At 46.2% G+C, this 18245-nt stretch overlaps 6 protein-coding genes across 6 annotated transcripts; 4 read left to right on the top strand and 2 right to left on the bottom strand.

Moving 5' to 3' along the window:
• Positions 1–436: 436 nt before the first annotated feature.
• On the bottom strand, positions 437–3686 carry TRUGW13939_00289 (uncharacterized protein; the record flags this gene model as incomplete). The annotated part of the gene is made up of 4 exons (XM_035483499.1): positions 437–844; positions 896–2532; positions 2598–3285; positions 3405–3686. 4 exons carry the CDS (start codon positions 3684–3686, stop codon positions 437–439), a joined length of 3015 nt encoding a protein of 1004 aa, XP_035339392.1.
• A 1825-nt stretch (positions 3687–5511) lies between these two features.
• Positions 5512–6417, bottom strand: TRUGW13939_00290 (uncharacterized protein; the record flags this gene model as incomplete). Its single annotated transcript, XM_035483500.1, has 1 exon — positions 5512–6417. One exon carries the CDS (start codon positions 6415–6417, stop codon positions 5512–5514), a length of 906 nt encoding a protein of 301 aa, XP_035339393.1.
• A 2391-nt stretch (positions 6418–8808) lies between these two features.
• TRUGW13939_00291 (uncharacterized protein) lies at positions 8809–10407 on the top strand (the record flags this gene model as incomplete). The annotated part of the gene is made up of 1 exon (XM_035483501.1): positions 8809–10407. One exon carries the CDS (start codon positions 8809–8811, stop codon positions 10405–10407), a length of 1599 nt encoding a protein of 532 aa, XP_035339394.1.
• Positions 10408–12184: 1777 nt separating this feature from the next.
• On the top strand, positions 12185–15289 carry TRUGW13939_00292 (uncharacterized protein; the record flags this gene model as incomplete). Its single annotated transcript, XM_035483502.1, has 6 exons — positions 12185–12888; positions 12953–13291; positions 13353–13666; positions 14066–14562; positions 14619–14759; positions 14837–15289. Coding segments are annotated over 6 exons (2448 nt in total), but the record flags the coding sequence as incomplete, so codon positions are not given.
• Positions 15290–15706: 417 nt separating this feature from the next.
• On the top strand, positions 15707–16744 carry TRUGW13939_00293 (uncharacterized protein; the record flags this gene model as incomplete). The annotated part of the gene is made up of 1 exon (XM_035483503.1): positions 15707–16744. The coding sequence occupies one exon, from the start codon at positions 15707–15709 to the stop codon at positions 16742–16744; it is 1038 nt and encodes a 345-aa protein (XP_035339396.1).
• A 408-nt stretch (positions 16745–17152) lies between these two features.
• Positions 17153–18216, top strand: TRUGW13939_00294 (uncharacterized protein; the record flags this gene model as incomplete). Its single annotated transcript, XM_035483504.1, has 2 exons — positions 17153–17569; positions 17623–18216. 2 exons carry the CDS (start codon positions 17153–17155, stop codon positions 18214–18216), a joined length of 1011 nt encoding a protein of 336 aa, XP_035339397.1.
• Between the last annotated feature and the right edge of the window lie 29 nt (positions 18217–18245).

Genomic DNA, 18245 nt, shown 5'->3' on the forward strand with positions numbered 1-18245 from the left:
TACTGTCATCATCCCTTACGCTATACTTCATACTTTACTACTATGTATAATACGGCCCGGCCCCTCCGATTTTCTTACTGGGCGTGTTAAAACTTACAACTCAATCGTCTTGGCGAGTATTGCTAGCTATTCCAGGATTCGGGTCGGATTTCCCATGTCCCGACCATGTGGAAGAGCCACTATTACGCATCCTGTATCGCAAGTAACGCCTATTAATCCCTATCGGGGCAAAAAGACACATGTGTTAGAGGTTCACGGAGCTTTTGTCAGCTCGGCGTCGGCGCCATTTTTTTCGGATGTTTTTGTAATGGCAGTTCCACACGATGTCATTTAGTCAATAAAATAAGCATAAAATACCAAATAGTATATTTAGAAAGATAGTAGGTAAAACCACAATGCCAAATAATATCGTCTCCTGCAAGCACGCTCCCAATGCCTAGTGCAGATATCCCGACTTCTTCCAGTAGTGCACATACCCACTCACCGTTCCATCGTCTAGGACAGTGAGTCCACGCAAACTTCTAGAAATTCGACGAGCGTTGTCAGTACCCATAATCACTGTTCCGCAGGATGCAGTTCGGAAATAAAGTTTGAAGAACTGGTGGAGCTTTTTGGCTGGATAGGCTTCGGAGTCTTTCTCATCGACCGAGGCCAGCTTGTCAAGCCACTGGTCAAAAGGAAGAGAGTCTTGTATATTTAGCTCCTTGCCTAATGTTTGCACTATATCGCTCCAGGCTTGCCTGACTGGGTTCTCAATATGGGCAAAAAGGCTCGGAGTATCCGGCGCCAGGAGGATCTCCGAAACAGCGGCGGCAGCGTCGTCCACAGGGATCCAAGAGGCCGTCTAAAAAGTTAGTTAGCAAGCATTAATCGTAAGACGAATTGGGTGTATTACTCCATTTAGTTCAGGCATAATGCCCATAGTCTGTGATGTTTTCACAAGCATGGGAATCTGCTCGTTTGTGTTCCATGCACCAGTCTTCTTTGAACCAGCCAATTGTCCGCATCTAATAATGGAGAACGCTATCCTAGCGGAATGCAGTTGTGCAGCTTCTTCTAAGATCTTTTCGCAGACCAACTTTGCATCAGCGTAGCCGATTCCGCAGGCGCTCTCGCCCACTTGAAGAGACGCCTCTGGGATTATCTGACCAGGACTGGCGAGTCCGATATTTGCGAGTGCAGCAATTGAAGAAATAAACACAAATTTGGTTTTCTGGCGTGGTAATACTGTATTTCTGGACAATGTTAGTCGCAGGAGGTTGTTCAAGAAGTCAAATTGGTAGGTGAAAGACGATAGGCTCATGTGAAAATTCATGGGCCAGGCTGCATGAAGGACGTGAGTAACAGATTCTGCGAGTTCGGCGTAAATGGCGTCAGGTAGTCCAAGATTCTCCTTTGTTGGGTCACACTCTCTAATGGTGGCCTTTGCCCATTGTTCACCTGATAGCTGAATCCCTCGAGACTCAAGAACAGATTTGTGGTCATGGCCCGTTGTGGTACTATCGCTGGCACCCTTTCTTAATAGGCAAATGACCTTTGCGACTTCTTTTGAGCTCGCAAGTTCGGCAACGGCATGGGATCCCAGGCTACCAGACGAGCCCGTCAGGAGAACCACCGCTCCGGAAGAGAGCTGAGCTTGATTTATAACAATGTTCTTTGGGGAATACTGCTGAGTAAGTCGCTGGATCTCCTGGGTCGGAGAATCAGCTAAAGTGGCAGCAGAACTTGGATCTCGGAGGACGCTTGCGATGGCGGTGATCGATGGGTTCACGAAGATGAAATCCCTTCCAATAATTTCAGGGGGTGTTTTCGAGGCAGCAGAGAGAAGCATTCGCCTAAGAATTGTGCCTTGCAAAGAGTCCAATCCGAGATCAAACAGGTTTGTTTCGGCACTCCAGTTGTCATCTTTGACATGGAGATTTAGGCGTGTCTGTATTAACTCTTTCAGACTTTTCTCCAGATTTTCGTAGTCCAATGGTGTCACCGGAATAGCACTTTGGTCTGCATTTTCGTAAACCTGACCGATTTCTTTCTCCAGCAGTTGATAGACCTCTTTACGCGCCATTGAGCCCTTGTCAGTTCGGGGGACTACAACACCGGGCGGCACAACAATTATAGAGCTTGGTGAATAGATTCTCGCAGTGGTGTCCATGCGTTCGTTTGCTTGGACAATGCTAGGCCAAATTTTATTTTTCAATTCTTCCTTTTCTGATTCTTCAGAGATTGGCTGAAGGGGTTCCACGATCAGACCGATTTCGAACCGGTCAGCTCCAAAAACAATAGCGGACTTCACCAACCCCGATTGAGTCAATCCAGTCTCTAGGAGTAGGGGGTTCACTTTTTCTCCTGTCGCAAGGACAATCACGTCGTCATCCCGACCAACGGCGGCAAAGTCGGTTTCCGGAAACTCCTCGTTGCGGATAAGCTGGTCAGCGATCTCGAAGGGTTTCGAGGCACCAAAGGGGAATATGGTCAGCCGGAACCTTCGTTCGCCGTTATATGGCTCAAGCTCTGAGATTTCAAAATGCATGTCTGTGCGAAGTCTAAAATATTTCCAGTCATAGGTATCTTTGGCGCAAAGGTTTTTGTTAAAGGACCCGTCTCGGTCGTGCCGTAGAGGTTCAAGAGCTTCACTCCACTTGTAGTGAGAGTCTTTCCAGTGCCAGTACTCAGGGCACTACCTCCTGTTGCAACGAAGTCCAACTTTGCCAGTGCTGTAGTGCCTTCGCTATTTGGAAGAGAAACAATATCTTCAAGCAGGAATGGCACTGTCATCATACCTGCCGCGTTGCTTGATTCTATCAGTTGCACAATATGTTGGGCATTGGCAAAGCGGTCAGGAGATGGGAAACAGACTGTTTTTCCAATTGACATGGACAACCCTGGTGCAAGTAGACCAAAGCCATGGAAGAGCGGGAGTGTGGAGATGTTGACTCCCTGTGCTTCTTCCTCGGTGTCAAACGCGCCGTGGCTGATGGCAAATACGAGCTGCCGATGAGTCAAAGAAATTGGCTTAGGCAGTCCCGTAGTTCCTGATGAGTGCATCAGAAGAATGTCCCGGTCTACATCCTCTGGGTAGACCGTGTGGTTGTCCGCGGGGGCAGAATCGTCGTTAGTGTACAAAGCAGAGTATGGACGGCCGACATGGAATTGCATAACCGCCTTTGCTTTGCTAAAGGCAGGATGCTCGCTAACCCGCTGTGAAACAACAATGCCTGCCGCTTGCGTAGTCTTAACCAGATGGAAGACGGCCTCAGGGCTGAGGCGAGCTGACAGAACCAACGGCTATCATTGTTAGAATCTGTTTCAAAACTATACGAGAGACAACAAACTGGAATTCCAAGCTATATCAGGGCAAATTGGTGGATCAAAAGGCCCAGATCACTTTCCATGAGAAGGCCAACAGGTGCCCGTTTAGTCTCGCCATTCTCGGAAACGGTTGCTAGAGGCAGTTTGATCGTCTCGGTGATCCAGTGGGCACATCGAGTGATGGCTGCTTTGAACTGTCTGCATGTGACTTTTACGAAAGAATCATCCGGTTGAGCTTGGATGCAAAACACGTGGTCTTTGTTGTGAATCGAGTTGAAGTCAATCAGTTCGGGGAGAGATCGGACATGTTGGTCCTTTTTCTCTGGCGAAAAGAAATCAACCTTTGCCCTAACAAAGGGCCGCAAGCTGGGTGCCATTATCTTCGATCTTTGACAGTAGGTGAATAGCAATGTGAATTATGCAATTTACAAGGATGAGATCATGCCGGTAGGAGTCGGATTAACAGCCCAGTTTTACTTGTTCGTCTGCCTGTTGTAACAGATTGTTTTCTAAGGGACAAATAATACCAGCTGGGCGGAGGGATCGCTAATGGCTTTCTCTAGATTTTGGTATGTGTTTCAAGTCCCATGCTTTAAAATGGGGCGGCATGGTTCTCCGTCCCAAAAGAGTTGACATTTAGTCGATATGAGCAAGTATCGGTGGCTGTCGGCGTAATTATTTGTAAATTACTTACATCGGAGACTTTCCAGAGCATTGCGGCGAGTTCGCAGCGTTCAATTGCACAACAAGTGCTGACAGCTCTAATTAACCCACCAAGGCAGCCATCGCAGCCTCTCTACCCTTGACCTCGCCAAAAGGTTATTCAGTATTGTTTATACGGAGAAGTCTCTCTTCGTTACTCCTTTCGCGAGTTTCACGGGGAAGTTATTTCGTATACAAAGAGTGTCCGCGTCAAGTTGCGGCTAGAGCCGGATGATCGGCGATAATAATTGATAAGTTTGCACAAGCTCCGAGCCCCCCGAAGTGCGATCTAGCAAAAAACGTGCGTACCATGTAGCATGTACGGAGTATACATGTGAAGTAATGGGTACTCACAAGTGTATACTCAAGATTTACACTTACGTATCAGGTGCGGAAGCCGTAATTTAAATCCTTTGTAGGAATAGCCTGTGCTGTATAAGCGGGGACAATAATAATAACTAACATGTAGATGTGATGTTTGGACCAATTGATAATTGGAGCGGTAATCTAACTCCCGATCGAAGTTCAGAGTTGCGGTCTACATATGTAGTTCAAGAGAGATTGGGGGTCGACACTTTCCGGATTAGCGCGTGCGGCTTGCCGCCCTTACACCTCATCACTAACGCTCACCATCCTCACCTGTTCCTCATCCTCTCCTCACTATTCGCACGCTATTTGGGCCCGCCCCGTCAATCACTGATTTCGCGGAGTAATCACCTGTAGTGATTCAAGGTCACTGGTTTGTATAGTGTCCCCAGGAACACAGGAACTGTCAACTTTATACGATATAGGGTGATGATGTCAAAGATTAAACAACCCAAGGCCCAGGCAGTCGACCCAAAGGCTAATGGAATATAAGTTTTAGAAGAGGATTTTGCTGAGTTAAAGCTTTCCCTATCTCTTTCTTCTCTTCTCATCCTTCATGCATATTGTAACATGGTCTGCGTAGAACCGTGTTTGGGGGTGTCTGGATAGACTAGTTGTGGTTGAGTTGAAGCTTCACCGTTCAATATCGAGTCTATAGAGCAAGGCTACTAGGTGGTAGCTATCGGTTGGAGTAATATAGATATAGAAGGCTATTCGAAGCCAAGGAGGCTTATATTGCAAGATAATCCAAAGTGTATCGCTGGTTCCTTCCCCCTGGGTCAGGAAACCAAGCTTATAAATCTAAGTCATGGCTTAGGTCACTGGTACCTAATCTAACTATATACGGGCATATGTTGCGAGGTGAGTGGGTATTAATTCCATGCCCGGGGTCTTGTGCTATCAATTGTGATATATCACACTTGATCCCGAGATATCTTAAGAGAACCCCGTCCTACCGGTCTTACTGGATTTGGTCCGGAAAAGCTTCCTAGTCTGGCCATATTACATAAGAATCAGACTAAGAATAACTTGAATTAGATTTAGTAAATCGCATACGGTCATACTCTATGGGCGAAAATAATCAGTGATAGACCAAGCAGAGTCATTTTGCCCAAATCAGCCCCCTAATTCACATTATTCTTGAATTTGAGCAGAAAAGATAATCTCCTCAGATCCTATAGAATGTTTCTCACGCTCACCCTCAAATGCCAAATCATCCTCCAGATCAACCTCGACTCTATCGATTCCATCGCTGTGGAGATAGCGAGGACGGTCATACTGTTCCCATTGCGTCTTCTTGGCCAGCGTCGCCCTATCAGCAGTCTTGCTCGCGAACCATTTAAAGCTAACCTTGCGATATTGCACAGCGATAATCTGCTCGCCCTGAGACACAAATAACCTCTGCTGCTCGTCTGTATATCCTACGCTACCGGTCAAGCCAGGGTCAAATATGCTCCCGAGCGGCACGACTACCCCTGCTGCGGTCAATCCTGCAGAAACTGGCATGACAAGCTTCCCACCCATGCCGACCTGTGCTCCTGTGCGTGTTGCGACATAGGCGTCGTTTATTGTACGATAGCCAACCACAAAGTAGATATCTTCTCCTTCATCTACTGTTTGTTCAATCCACCTCCTAACGCTTTCCGATTGTACGGCGTTCCGAAAGCATTCACCGTTATTGTCAAGATAATAGGTTTTAATTTGGTTCGTGATGATTCGAATTGACGTTTTATGACGCTTTGAGAAAGTTGAGGAGAGCAAGGCGGTCAGCTCAGAAGTGAAACTCTGCTGAGCTGCTTTAGAGTCGAGTCCATCATACTGCGTGTCGACTTTCTCAACGACCTTCAAGCTGAAATCGATATCGGGGTCGCAATAATCTTGGTAGGGCTCGTCAACATTAGTGACAAAGCGTCCAATTTTGACTGCTAACAGGGGCAAAAATTGCGAGAAGACTACACTGGCAGGCATGTTTGTTGAAGTAAAGATAGCAACAACACTGGAGAGAAGAGAACGGGCAACATGGGCGACTGGAACGAACATATGCAGTATTATGGACTGGCCAAAATGTCAGCTGAGAGTGGCTAAGGACCGTGCGCGAAATCTGCAACCTGGGGAGAGAAAGTGCATCGATTATCGTAGTGTCGTCGCTGTCCGCGACAGCCTAGAGGAAGCTATGACGAGTGCGGTGGTGATGAGGCAGTGCCTAGTTACACAGTCCTGATCTGCACCGCTTGGGCCTCACTTCGCCTGTGCCTACAACTGCAGGGGCTTTTTGTCATTCACCAAAGCACCACAGCTCTGTCTAGACGTTTGATGTAGTATGGAGTGGTGGTTGTAGGAAGCTGAGTCTCGGTTGAATTCTCAGCTGAGAATGCACTGCCACCATTCGTACGCATGTGTTGGCTGAGCCGCTGGTGACGTGTTAAAGCGACTCTGCGGCAGGGATAAAAAGCAAGTACACTAGCTACGCCCACCTCGTGACCAGCTGAAGCTCAACTGTTCTTCTCCTCTTCTCCCCGTACATGAGCTCTTCCGCCTTGACGATTCTGTTGATAGCTCCTAGGCATAATGGACAACCCAGAATTTGAAACCCTGCTACTTGACAACCTCGACACCGTCTTGCAATCAATCCCAGATGATGCCCAGGACATGCGAGTAAAACTTTCTTTCGATTACGCCAGTCTGATATTTACACGATTCCAGCAACTGGGCCAATTACACGACCTTGAGGAAGCCATTGATAAAATGAAATGGATTTACCATCAAACAAGTCCAGACCACGAAAATTTTGTGGCAGTCATCAATAACCTAGGAGTTATGATAGATAGCCGATACAAACAAACAGGAAATATGGAGGATCTTGACGAGGCGATTCAATTGTCTCAGCAAGCAGTTGAAATTATGTCTGAGGACCATCCTGATTTTGCTCCCTGCTTAAACAACTTGGGAAATAAGCTTGAGAGCCGGTATAAACAGACAGGAAAAATAACTGATCTTGATAATTCTATTCAAGTGGCTCAACAAGCAGTTAAAATTACGCCTAAACATCATCCTGATTTTATAATCTTTCTGAACAATTTGGGAGCCAAGCTTATGAGCCAATATGAACGAATAAGAAAGATGGATAAGCTTAAGGAGGCTATCCAAGTGACTCGACAAGCAATTCAGTTTACTCCTAAAGACCATTTTAATCTTGCAGGCAGTCTAAACAATCTTGGAGTTATGCTTGAAAGCCAATACAAACAGACAACAAATATAACTAATCTTGAAGAAGCCATTCAAACAACTCAGCAAGCAATTAAACTTACACCTAAAAATCATCCTGATCGTCCAGAACGCCTGAACAATTTAGGAAATCAGCTTAAAAGTCGATATCAGAGGACAGGAAATTTGATTGATCTTGAAAAAGCAATTCAATTATCTCGGCAAGCAGTTGAAACTACACCTACAGGCCATTCTGATCTTGCAGAAAGGCTAAATAACTTAGGAAATCAACTCAAAAGTCAATATAAACGGATAGGAAAGATTGATGATCTTAAAGAAGCAATTCAATTATCTCGGCAAGCAATTAAAATAACGCCTAAAGATCATTCTAATCTTGCAATCTATCTAAGCAATTTAGGAACTAAGCTTGAAAGTCAATACGAATGGACAGGAAAGATAAAAGATCTTGAAGAAGCTATTCAAGTGACTCGACAAGCAGTTGAAATTACTCCCGAAGATCATCCTGATATCGCAGTCTGGCTAAATAATTTGGGAATTATGCTTGAAAGCCAATATAAACAGACAGAAAATATGGGTAACCTTGAAGAGGCTATCCAAGTCGCTCGTCAAGCAGTCAAAATTACGCCTAAAAGTCATTCTGCAGCCTACCTAAATAATTTAGGAAACATGCTTGAAAGCCGATACGAACGAACTGGAGAAAGAGTTAACCTTGAAGAGGCGATCCAATTATCTCGACAAGCAATTGAAATTATGCCTAAAGACTATCCCGATCTTGCGGCCTGCCTAAATAACTTAGGAAATATGCTTGAAAGTCGATATAATAAGAGAGAAAAGATAGAAGACCTTGACGAGGCAATCTTGTTATCTCGGCAAGCAGTTGAAATTACATCTAAAGGCCATCCTGATCTTGCAGGAAGATTAAATAATTTAGGGACTAAGCTCGAAAGTCGATATAGACAGTTAAGGGAAATAGTCAATCTCAAAGAAGCTATCTATATAGCTCGACAAGCAGTCAAAATTACGCCAAAAGACCATCCTAACCTCGCAGCTTGGCTAATAAACTTGGGTCGCCAACTTATTTCTTCGGAGTCTTCTGGGGAGCATGAGGCTTTAGAGTTGTTTCTTCAAGCATGGAATTGTCCCAACGCTCCTCCTTTGATACGTATTCGTGCTTCTACAAGGGCAGTACAACTATTACAAGATCGAATGGACTACACCAGTGCTTACAAGATATCCACTGAGGCCATCGAACTTCTGCCTAGAGTCCATAGCAGGTCGTTGGACATCCAAGATCAGCAATACGTCTTATCTCTTTTCTCAGGACTGGCTACCAATGCATGCTCTCTCGCCCTTCAAACAGGAGAACCTCCGGGCAAGGCGGTCGAATTATTAGAACGAGGACGTGGAGTTATTCTCAGTCTCCTGATGGACGACCGAAGTGACGTTACTGGATTGAAGGCGGTTGATCCCACGCTCTATACACAATATGAGGGCTTTCGCACGGAAGTGAATAGATCAATAAGCGATATCAAAGACCAGAGACTACAACAAGTTGCGGTTAAGCGACGACCGGAGGCCATCAAAGATCTGGAGAATTGCATTGAGGACATTCGGGAGCTTCCTGGGTTTGGTCAATTTCAGAAAGCTCCCACAGTGGAGCAAATGAAGAAGGCTTCGGAGGGTGGCAATATCATCTTTGTCAATATCACTGATCTAAGAAGCGATGCCTTAATTATTTCAGGCATTGGAATCAGTTCAGTTCCACTTCCTCGATTCAATGCCTCCCACGCAAAGAGTTGGATCGATAAGGATCTCACGACGCCTTCAGCCATTGATGGTGTCAAGAACGGAAAGAAAAATAAGCTCTATTGCAAGTTCTTGTCATGGCTATGGCTAGAATGTGTGAATCCCATACTCCAAGAGGCTCGGTACAAACTCCAGTCAACTATAGACCAATTAAATATAGACCAGCTTCCTAGAATATGGTGGATCGGAACTGGACTCGCTAGCTCTTTCCCATTTCATGCTGCAGGTGACAACTTACTTGGCTCAACGGAACGCACATGTTACTGGGCAATCTCATCATACACTCCATCTATAAAGGCTCTCATGTACGCAAAAGAACGCGCTTCTACCATCACTACGTCAAGCAGCAACGACCGCAAGCTGCTTATTATTTCGATGCCTACAACACCGGCTGCAAGTAAATTGTCAAAAGTGGGCGAAGAGACGGCCGCAGTTATAAAAGCTCTAGAAGGGTCTGTTTCCGTGGAGGTCTTGGAGCAGCCTGATGTTGCGAGCGTGTTACACCAGATCCAGGAATGTACTATTGCCCACTTCGCCTGCCACGGAGTATCAAACCCTATCGACCCTTCCGAGAGCGGGCTGTTACTCCAGAAATCTACTACAGAGCCGATACAGGACATTCTTAGTATTCGTAAGGTGTCTCAGACTCATCTGGCTGGTGGCGAGATTGCGTACCTCTCTGCTTGTTCGACAGCGGAGACTCGGGCTGCGAGGTTGGTGGATGAAGTGTTACATATAGTTAGCGGGTTCCAAATCGCTGGGTTCAGACATGTAGTTGGATGTTTATGGCCATCTAGTGATAGTGTTTGTGTGGAGGTTGCCAGGTTATTCTACTCTGAACTTGGGCAAGGACAAAACGGTATGCCCTATGAGGATAGAGCTGTTGCAGTGGCACTGCATAAAGCCGTGATGAAGGTATGTGAGAGCAAAGGGTACGGCGGGCGACGGCTAGGAGAGGCACCACTAAAATGGGCACAGTATGTGCACTATGGAGCATAATGGGAGAAATCGGAAGCCACGGTACAGTACTACATATGTCAAAACATCAAGGTGTTTGGTCGACTGATGTTCTATTCCATGATGCCAGGTCTACGCAAGGGCGGTTTGGTATAGAAACGCGTCTTAACCATGGTAATGTGTTCGGGATATTGTGATAGCTGAATTCCCTGTTACTACATCTTTAATTGAAATTAATTGTCTTTTTTTTTTTTTAATTCGATTATGATATACCCACCTTCTCAACCTTAGGTTAAAACTTGGTCTGTACGTATGCTCTTAAAAAGTCGGAAAAAGTTCTAGCTTAAGCGGAATCTTTTTAAAACGCACGGAAATTTAGTGTAATCACGAAGAGCCACGCGTACATTGTAGTCCATTGGCGTCCCTTGATCCTTGTCATACCTCAGGTGCCTCTCCTGGCTGCAGCCTCGCTGCAAGCTGTCGCTCTTTAGAGCGGCGACCCACACGAAGTAGATTGTTCGTGCCCCCCCCCCCCCCCCCCCCCCCCCCCCCCCCCGATCTCCCCTATTACTATGTATTATATAAGAGATCGTGGGTCGATATTTCCGGATATTAAGTTAGAGTTATAGGGTTATACTTAGCTCTTCGTAGGTAACATTCTCCTCAAGGGACTTTTCACTGAACGGAATAACATAAGATAACTCAGTGACAATAATACAATTCATGTAGGCAGATTTTGCCGAAATCCGATTTACGGTATCTAATTAAGAAGAGCCACGCAGACAACTGAACGCAAGTTGCCTCTTCCGGCCGCACCCTGCCGCTCCTCAGGGCGGCAAGCCGCACGAACTAGATTGGGACAGGCAACCCCCATCTCGCCCGATGTTATATATGTAACATTTGGTCCTAATTGATCCTGGCCAGGTCAGCTTCCAGATGTCAGCTTGAAAGTTTTGAACGTAGACAGCGATCAATTGATTCGTTGTTGACATGGGACATTCAGACGAGACCGATGCAGTCAAAAAACAAATTTGAATAATCACATAATTTATTTCTGGTCGATTGATTAATTGATGTGTCTAGTCAAGCTAAAACCTTCAAAGTTACCTTATAAACATTGAAGGAGTTGGCATCAATTAATATTGTTTTAACGTTGTCGTGAATATCAATTGATGTGGTGCTGGGTCAAACCATACTATCAACTGATATTGATAAATATATATCTGGATCAACCGTTCATCCAATGACAGTGGCTCAACATGAAAAAGGATATTAGACTAGCACTTTCAAACTACTTTTTTCCGCCCATGGATATAACGTTGAGTAATTTCTACATGTGACATTGGGATACCCCCATATCAAAAACCAGAGACCTATGTACGAGGCTACGACTAACAAGATCACGGTTCGATCAAAACTTTGACGTCATGGTCTAACCATATACAGTTTTAGCTATGTTTTAAATGGAGACTATATCCTTTGATTGGCTGAAAGGGTAAATCCCTTCCCGGGAACACCCCATCATAATACATTTTCCAGCCAACCAGAGAAGATAAAAGTCGGAACTAGAGCCGAAACGCAAAGGTTGCAAGCCGCGCTTTGAAAAAGCAAGGACCAATAAACGGGTTCTTAACGGGTCCTCTATTTCTGCATCTTGTGGTTGATCAAACAACTTGCATCCTATCCTGACGACGACCTCAAGTAGTGAAGATGGATGCCGCCACGTCGCACCCCAGAAGCAATGCGGAGAATAACCCCAAGAGTGTTGCATCCGTAGCTTGCTCTCTGTGTTATCGGAAAAAACGCAAGTGTGACAGGGAACTGCCGTCCTGTGGTCGGTGTGTCAAGTACGTGGAAACTGACGGGACCTTACACAATAATCCACATTGCTGACACGCAATACTATAGAAGTAAGAATAAATGCGCTTATGAAAATAGTCTACATGAAAGATCAGGCTTCATGCCAATAGACGGACTATTGAACGGCCTAGCAGGTGCCGGCGGTCTAGATGCCCTCATAACAACCCAGACATTACAAGACCTGGCAACCAGCCCTCTGCAAATAGTTAGAAATTACGCTCGTACCATTGACAAATGGTTGCCTATTATCAAGCTTCCCCGCTTGACAGACCGGCTAGAAGCGGCGTATCGAGACAGGCCAATCGCTCTGCGGGCGAATACCACTGCATTGCTGCTGTCCATGCAGCTGTCCATGCAATCACCAGCGAGTGAAGGCAACATGGGTAACCCAGGGGCCCATAACAGACTTTATGCACAGTGCCAATTCAACTTTGCTCTGCTGCAGGTGTCGAAGCCGTCTGCTCTTGAAACAAGGCAATGCGGACTTTTACTCGCAGTTTACCAACTGGGAGCTGGGTTGATATCGGACGCTTATATAACATTATCTACGACTGCAGGAATTATTCGTGTCAACAAGTTGCCATTGTCTCATCTTGATGGCCCGCACAAAGAAAGTGACAATGAAGCGAAGAGAATATGGTGGGGCGTTTTCCTATTGGATCGGTATGTATTACCGAACCAACACTGGAGATAAATAGCACTGACTATTTTTTTTTTAATTCCACAGACTAATTGCCCAATCCAATTGGAAAGCAAGTTACTACCCTCTGATTATGGAGGAACCAGCCTGGTCTGCCGAACTGCCAAACGAAGACAGTCCGAACAAAGTACTGATCCGGATGCAAGACATAGACGGACAGGAATGTGAATATTTTTGTCGTGAATTACAGGCTGCATATCTTGCAGGCCAAGTTATGGAATATATCCGCCATGATAATGATGAAGAAAAGCATGGGTTAGACTGGAATGAACTCATGGCTGGGCTGACAAGATTGCTAAACACTTTGTTCGCACAAGCACCGGGATCTTGGAGGCCATCTTGCGGTGCTATTGCTATGGTCATTATGTTAGTGGTTACATATATCACTTTGGTCCTAATGCTCGCGAGAGCTAACTGCTTTGTTTAGAGCGACTCTGGACCTTCATCTCTCTAGCTTGGGTGCAAATGACCCGGGAGCTTCACAGCAGTTGCCATCATCCGTAGAGGCATCAGCGTCAACGGTCCGAATGAACACGGAAATAGTTACTAATTCTCTAGCCGATAATGACCAGGCAATCTATGACCTTCTCCCCATCGCGGGAGTTATTGCGAATTATCGCACTTCGCAGGTCATTTGCCGTCGGGCAGAGGCTAGCCAATCGTTGACAATTGAAGATCGATTTGCCTTGACAACGATGACAAAAGCCCTGCAACGTGCCAAACTTCGATGGGGCTTGGCTGGTGAGTGATGTCTGACCTCGCGTAGTAATGACCCCTCTAATGGTTGGCTAGATACGTACATACATGAAATATCGGGCATGCTGGATGTTTGGTGATATCGTCTGTACTCTGAACCCACAACCAACACAGACTATCGCCATATTAGCCACAACATACGACCTGATTATGAATCGAAATCAGATTCCTTCTCGCCTCGACATGAAGATTCCAAATTAGGAAACCCAAGGTGGTTGCACTAGTCCGCTAGCGGCCGCATGGCCATAGATGCCCTCATTTCAGCCCTCGTCGCTTGCCACTTGGTAGATGAAAGCCTAAGATTGGTCAAATGTGTGATTAGAAATCGAAACGGAATAAATGCGCAGAGGCATGCTCTGGGTGCCCCATTGGCTCTATATAAAGGACCAGCAAGACGAACATTTGACACGTCCCAATCTCAATTGAAGCAGTCGACTCTTATCAATAAGTGCAAAACTCGCCAATTTTTAAGCCATTGCCTACTACCACAATGTCACCTTATAAAAACATCGCACTTGTTGGGGTATGGACTTGCACCTTGTTATTTGTTCTTTGAGCAAACATTGACGGATGAACAGGCAGCCGGAAATGTCGGCCAGGCCATTCTCAACGCACTCCTCGCGTCGCCTGCCAACTTTAATATCACGCTTCTTGTTCGGGCTGAATCAACATCCACAATACCTCAGGCGAGCAACTCTGCCATAAAGATCCTAAAAGGAGATTTCAACAATCGGGCTTTTCTACAAAGCTCTGTGACCGGCCAAGATGCTCTAGTATTTGCCTTGAGTTCAACCCCGACTAGCTTCGAGCTACAAAACACCCTGTCCGATGTTGCGGCAAAGGCTGGCGTGAAACGGATCATTCCTAGCGATTTTGGTAGCGTTAGTATACACGAGCAGCTGCCACTTCGCACAAAAACTGATCGATGAACCCTTAGGACGTTACAAACCCTGCTATCGTCGAAGCTGTCCCCCCTTACCAAGCAAAAGTTGACGCTACAAAGTACCTGGAAACAGTTGTTGCCGAGAATCCCTCCACAAGTTGGACTGCCGTGATCAATGGACCATTTTATGACTGGGTAGGTTTGCTATTCTATACCTCTTATCCGGGTTTCCCCCCTTTGGTTGGTGATGGAATGATAACCGATGCTCATAGTGCCTCGAACGAAACCTATATGGCTTCAATCCGAAAGCGCGTACTGCAGTGCTATATGACAACGGAGTTGGTAGATTCGATACCACCAACCTGTCCACTGTTGGACATGCTGTTGCGAAAGTGCTTACTATCCCGAATAAGTTTCAGAACGAGTACGTCTACGTCTCTGAGTTCACTGTGTCTCAAAACGACATATTCGATGCTCTACTCGGAATAACCGGCATCAAACGCGAGGACTGGAAAATTGAGCATCGCACTGCGGAATCACTGAAATCCCAAGGCTTGGATAAGCTAGCAAAGCAAGATTTCACCGGAGTGTATGATTTGATTTTCGCTGCCATCCACCAGCCAGGACTGGGCTCGGACTTTTCGGCTACTCGCAAGCTGGACAACGACGTGCTGGAGGTGGTCAATGGAGACCTTTTCGAGGCCACCCGAAAGATTGTCGAGTAAGTGTGAAATGTTCGTGGCCTTGGGAGCCTTGGAGGAGCCTCGTCAGTACATGGAACGTTGGGGTGAAGATAAATGCCAAAAGGAAATTAACTTTGCAAAACTGTTTAACAATTTTAAAATCACATGTAAATTAAAATCAAGTAGAACCAATATTCCTTTTGGAACATAGTTTCCTATTATTTTAGTTCCGGCAGAGGCCGCAACAATCACAGTAGTTCAAGCGGAAATCTCGACCGGAGAGGATTTTGCCGTGTGGCGCGACTTCGAGTGGTGTTACAGTGTGATCTCGGCTGCTCCGGCCACGTTACTTAAATACGTACAACATCCGTTCTTCTATTTACCTTAATTCACGATTAACCACACCTGTATATGGTATATCTGCTTTGAACACGCATTTAAAAATCGCCTCTGCCCACAATGCAAGCTGTCCGTGTTCATCCGGCCTCTGCCTCGTCCCTTGCTTACTCCCCTTCAAACCCGGCTCCCTCTTCTGCGCTCCACCTTGACCAAGGTCTGCCCATCCCCAAGCCATCAAAGCCAGGGGAGATTTTAGTTCGAATCAAGGCCACGACAGTAATTCGTGACATGCTGACATGGCCTGAAACGTACAGCCATGAATACGCCATTCCCGGCAACGACTTGTCCGGAGTCGTCGTGGAAACCTTCTCTCAGGAAAGCACGTTCAAGCCTGGCGACGAGGTCTTTGGAATGGCAGACGCCGATCGGCCTTGTACATGGGCAGAATACTGCATTGTTCTTGAAGACGAAGTAGCCTTGAAACCGAAGGGCTTAGCCTGGGATGCCGCAGCCGCAATGCCGCTCAGTGCACAGACTGCCTACGAGGCATTATACGACCATGCCGGTATCCCTGTTCCTGAGTTAAGAGATAATTTGAAACAGGAGACCCATCGCTCCTCAGCCTCGGAGCGAAAGCAGCGAGTGCTAATCACCGGTGCCGCCGGCGCGGTAGGAATCTATCTCGTCCAACTAGCATCCATATCTGGTTTGCACACTGTGACTGCAACAAGCTCGAATGCTCGCAATCAAGAGTTCTTGAAGAGCATTGGTGCCGATGAGACCATAGAATACAGCGCCCTGCTGAGCGAGGAGCGGGGAGGTTATGATGTTATTATCGATACCGTTGGAGGCGATATCTTACTGGCGTGTTGGAAAAATATCAAAGAAGGCGGAAAACTTATCTCAGTGGATTCAGCAAGCTATGATTTTGTCGCTGACCACGAGAAGCGTGGAGTAAGCAAAGAAGGAGTTCAAGCGCTATTTTTCATCGTGAAAGGTAGCAACAGGGCTCTAAAATTCCTAGCTCGGCTTGCAGAACTAGACACCTTGCGCTGTTTGGTACTACAGAAATACCCTATTTCTGAGGTGCAAGACGCATATAATCATGCGCAGGGTAGATACTCTGGTCGAGGAAAGGTCATTCTCACTGTGCCCTAGGTGACCGCGTTGGGGATGGCACGTGAATCAACGAAAATTCTTAACTCATGTAGACACGGGCTCCTTTCTCAGTGAGCTGTCATATTTATGACTTAAAAATTCATATTGGCTTTCCCATTAAGCTACTAGTAGTAAATAATAGTTCGGAGCATCCCGATGCTTGTTCGGATTTCCCGAGTCCCGGATTGTGCGGGGCAAAGCATCGCTGCAAAACAGCATGTTTGTGATTTTGCATTATTTTTCTTACGAAAAACAGATATCTATGCTTAGATTAAGCTGGTTGAATTTGTCAAAGTGACGCCGCGACCATTTAGATCCGAGGTATTAACTTCATCTCTTCTGGTTTAAATCGAGAGCACCGCCGCAAGGATAGGATTGAGAAATAGCTACAAGAGTAAAACGCGTGACATGTCTGATATCAGTCTGCCATTGCGAGTTCCCTACAAAACGGTGGATGGCACTGATATACCGACCGATATTTTCGTTCCTTACCGGCCCCTTCAAGATGATAGCGGGCTCACTCCGGTCATCATTATGTTCCACGGAGGAGGCTTCATGCTCGGGCAAGCAAAGATGAATAACAAAGACCAGATCAATGATTGCATATCACGGGGCTGGATTGTCATGTCTGTTGAATATCGTCTATGCCCGGGGGTTGACGTGCTAGAAGGCCCCATGGCAGATGCTCGCGATGCGCTAAAGTGGGCACAAATCGGTGATTTAGCCAGCGTCCTGAAGGAAGCATATTCTGAGAGAGTGCTGCCAGATCCAAAGCGCGTCATGGCCATGGGCACGTCAGCTGGTGGCCATCTCGCACTGAGCCTTGTAAGGAATCTTAATCTTGTTGTGAAGCCTTACTTTTACTCATGTACTTTTAGGGTTGGGGAACTGCGAACACACCGTTAGCAATTCTTGATTTTTACGGTGCAAAGAGCTTCAATGATAAGTTTTGGCGCCAACCCATTGAGCAAATAAGGACAAAATTGCCGTCGTCGACACCGGCCAGCGATCCAATATTTCAATCTCTGTACCAGGAAAAGGCAATTTTCATCGGAGGTGCATCATTAGAAGGACAAAGTGAAGGTGGAGCAGGCGGACCTCCATCAGCCCCTGATTTCTCTGACCCGAGGCAGCTATTTACTTTGAATATGATAGCACAGGGGCAGGTAGTTGAAAGTATTTGGCCTTCGGCACCGAATGATCTGCATTTGATAGACCCGGTGCTTAACGTGCACGCGGACTGGCCACCGACAGCTTTTGTACACGGCACAAAGGACTTTATGATTCCTATCGAAATGAGTCAATATATGGAGACACAGCTGCGATCAGCCGGGGTTGAGACTGCCTTTTTCCCTGTTCCGGACGAGCCTCATACTTTTGTGGGCCAGATGTTGAAAGGATCACCTACATGGCACAAGCAACGTGAGGGGTTTGACTTTCTTGAGCGAATCTTAAAGAGAAGCTATCTTTAGGGCGCACTTTTTCTAGAGCACTTCTAAGT

The sequence above is a fragment of the Talaromyces rugulosus genome, chromosome I (assembly GCF_013368755.1).
Source record: "Talaromyces rugulosus chromosome I, complete sequence".
Taxonomy (NCBI): Eukaryota; Fungi; Ascomycota; class Eurotiomycetes; order Eurotiales; family Trichocomaceae; genus Talaromyces; species Talaromyces rugulosus.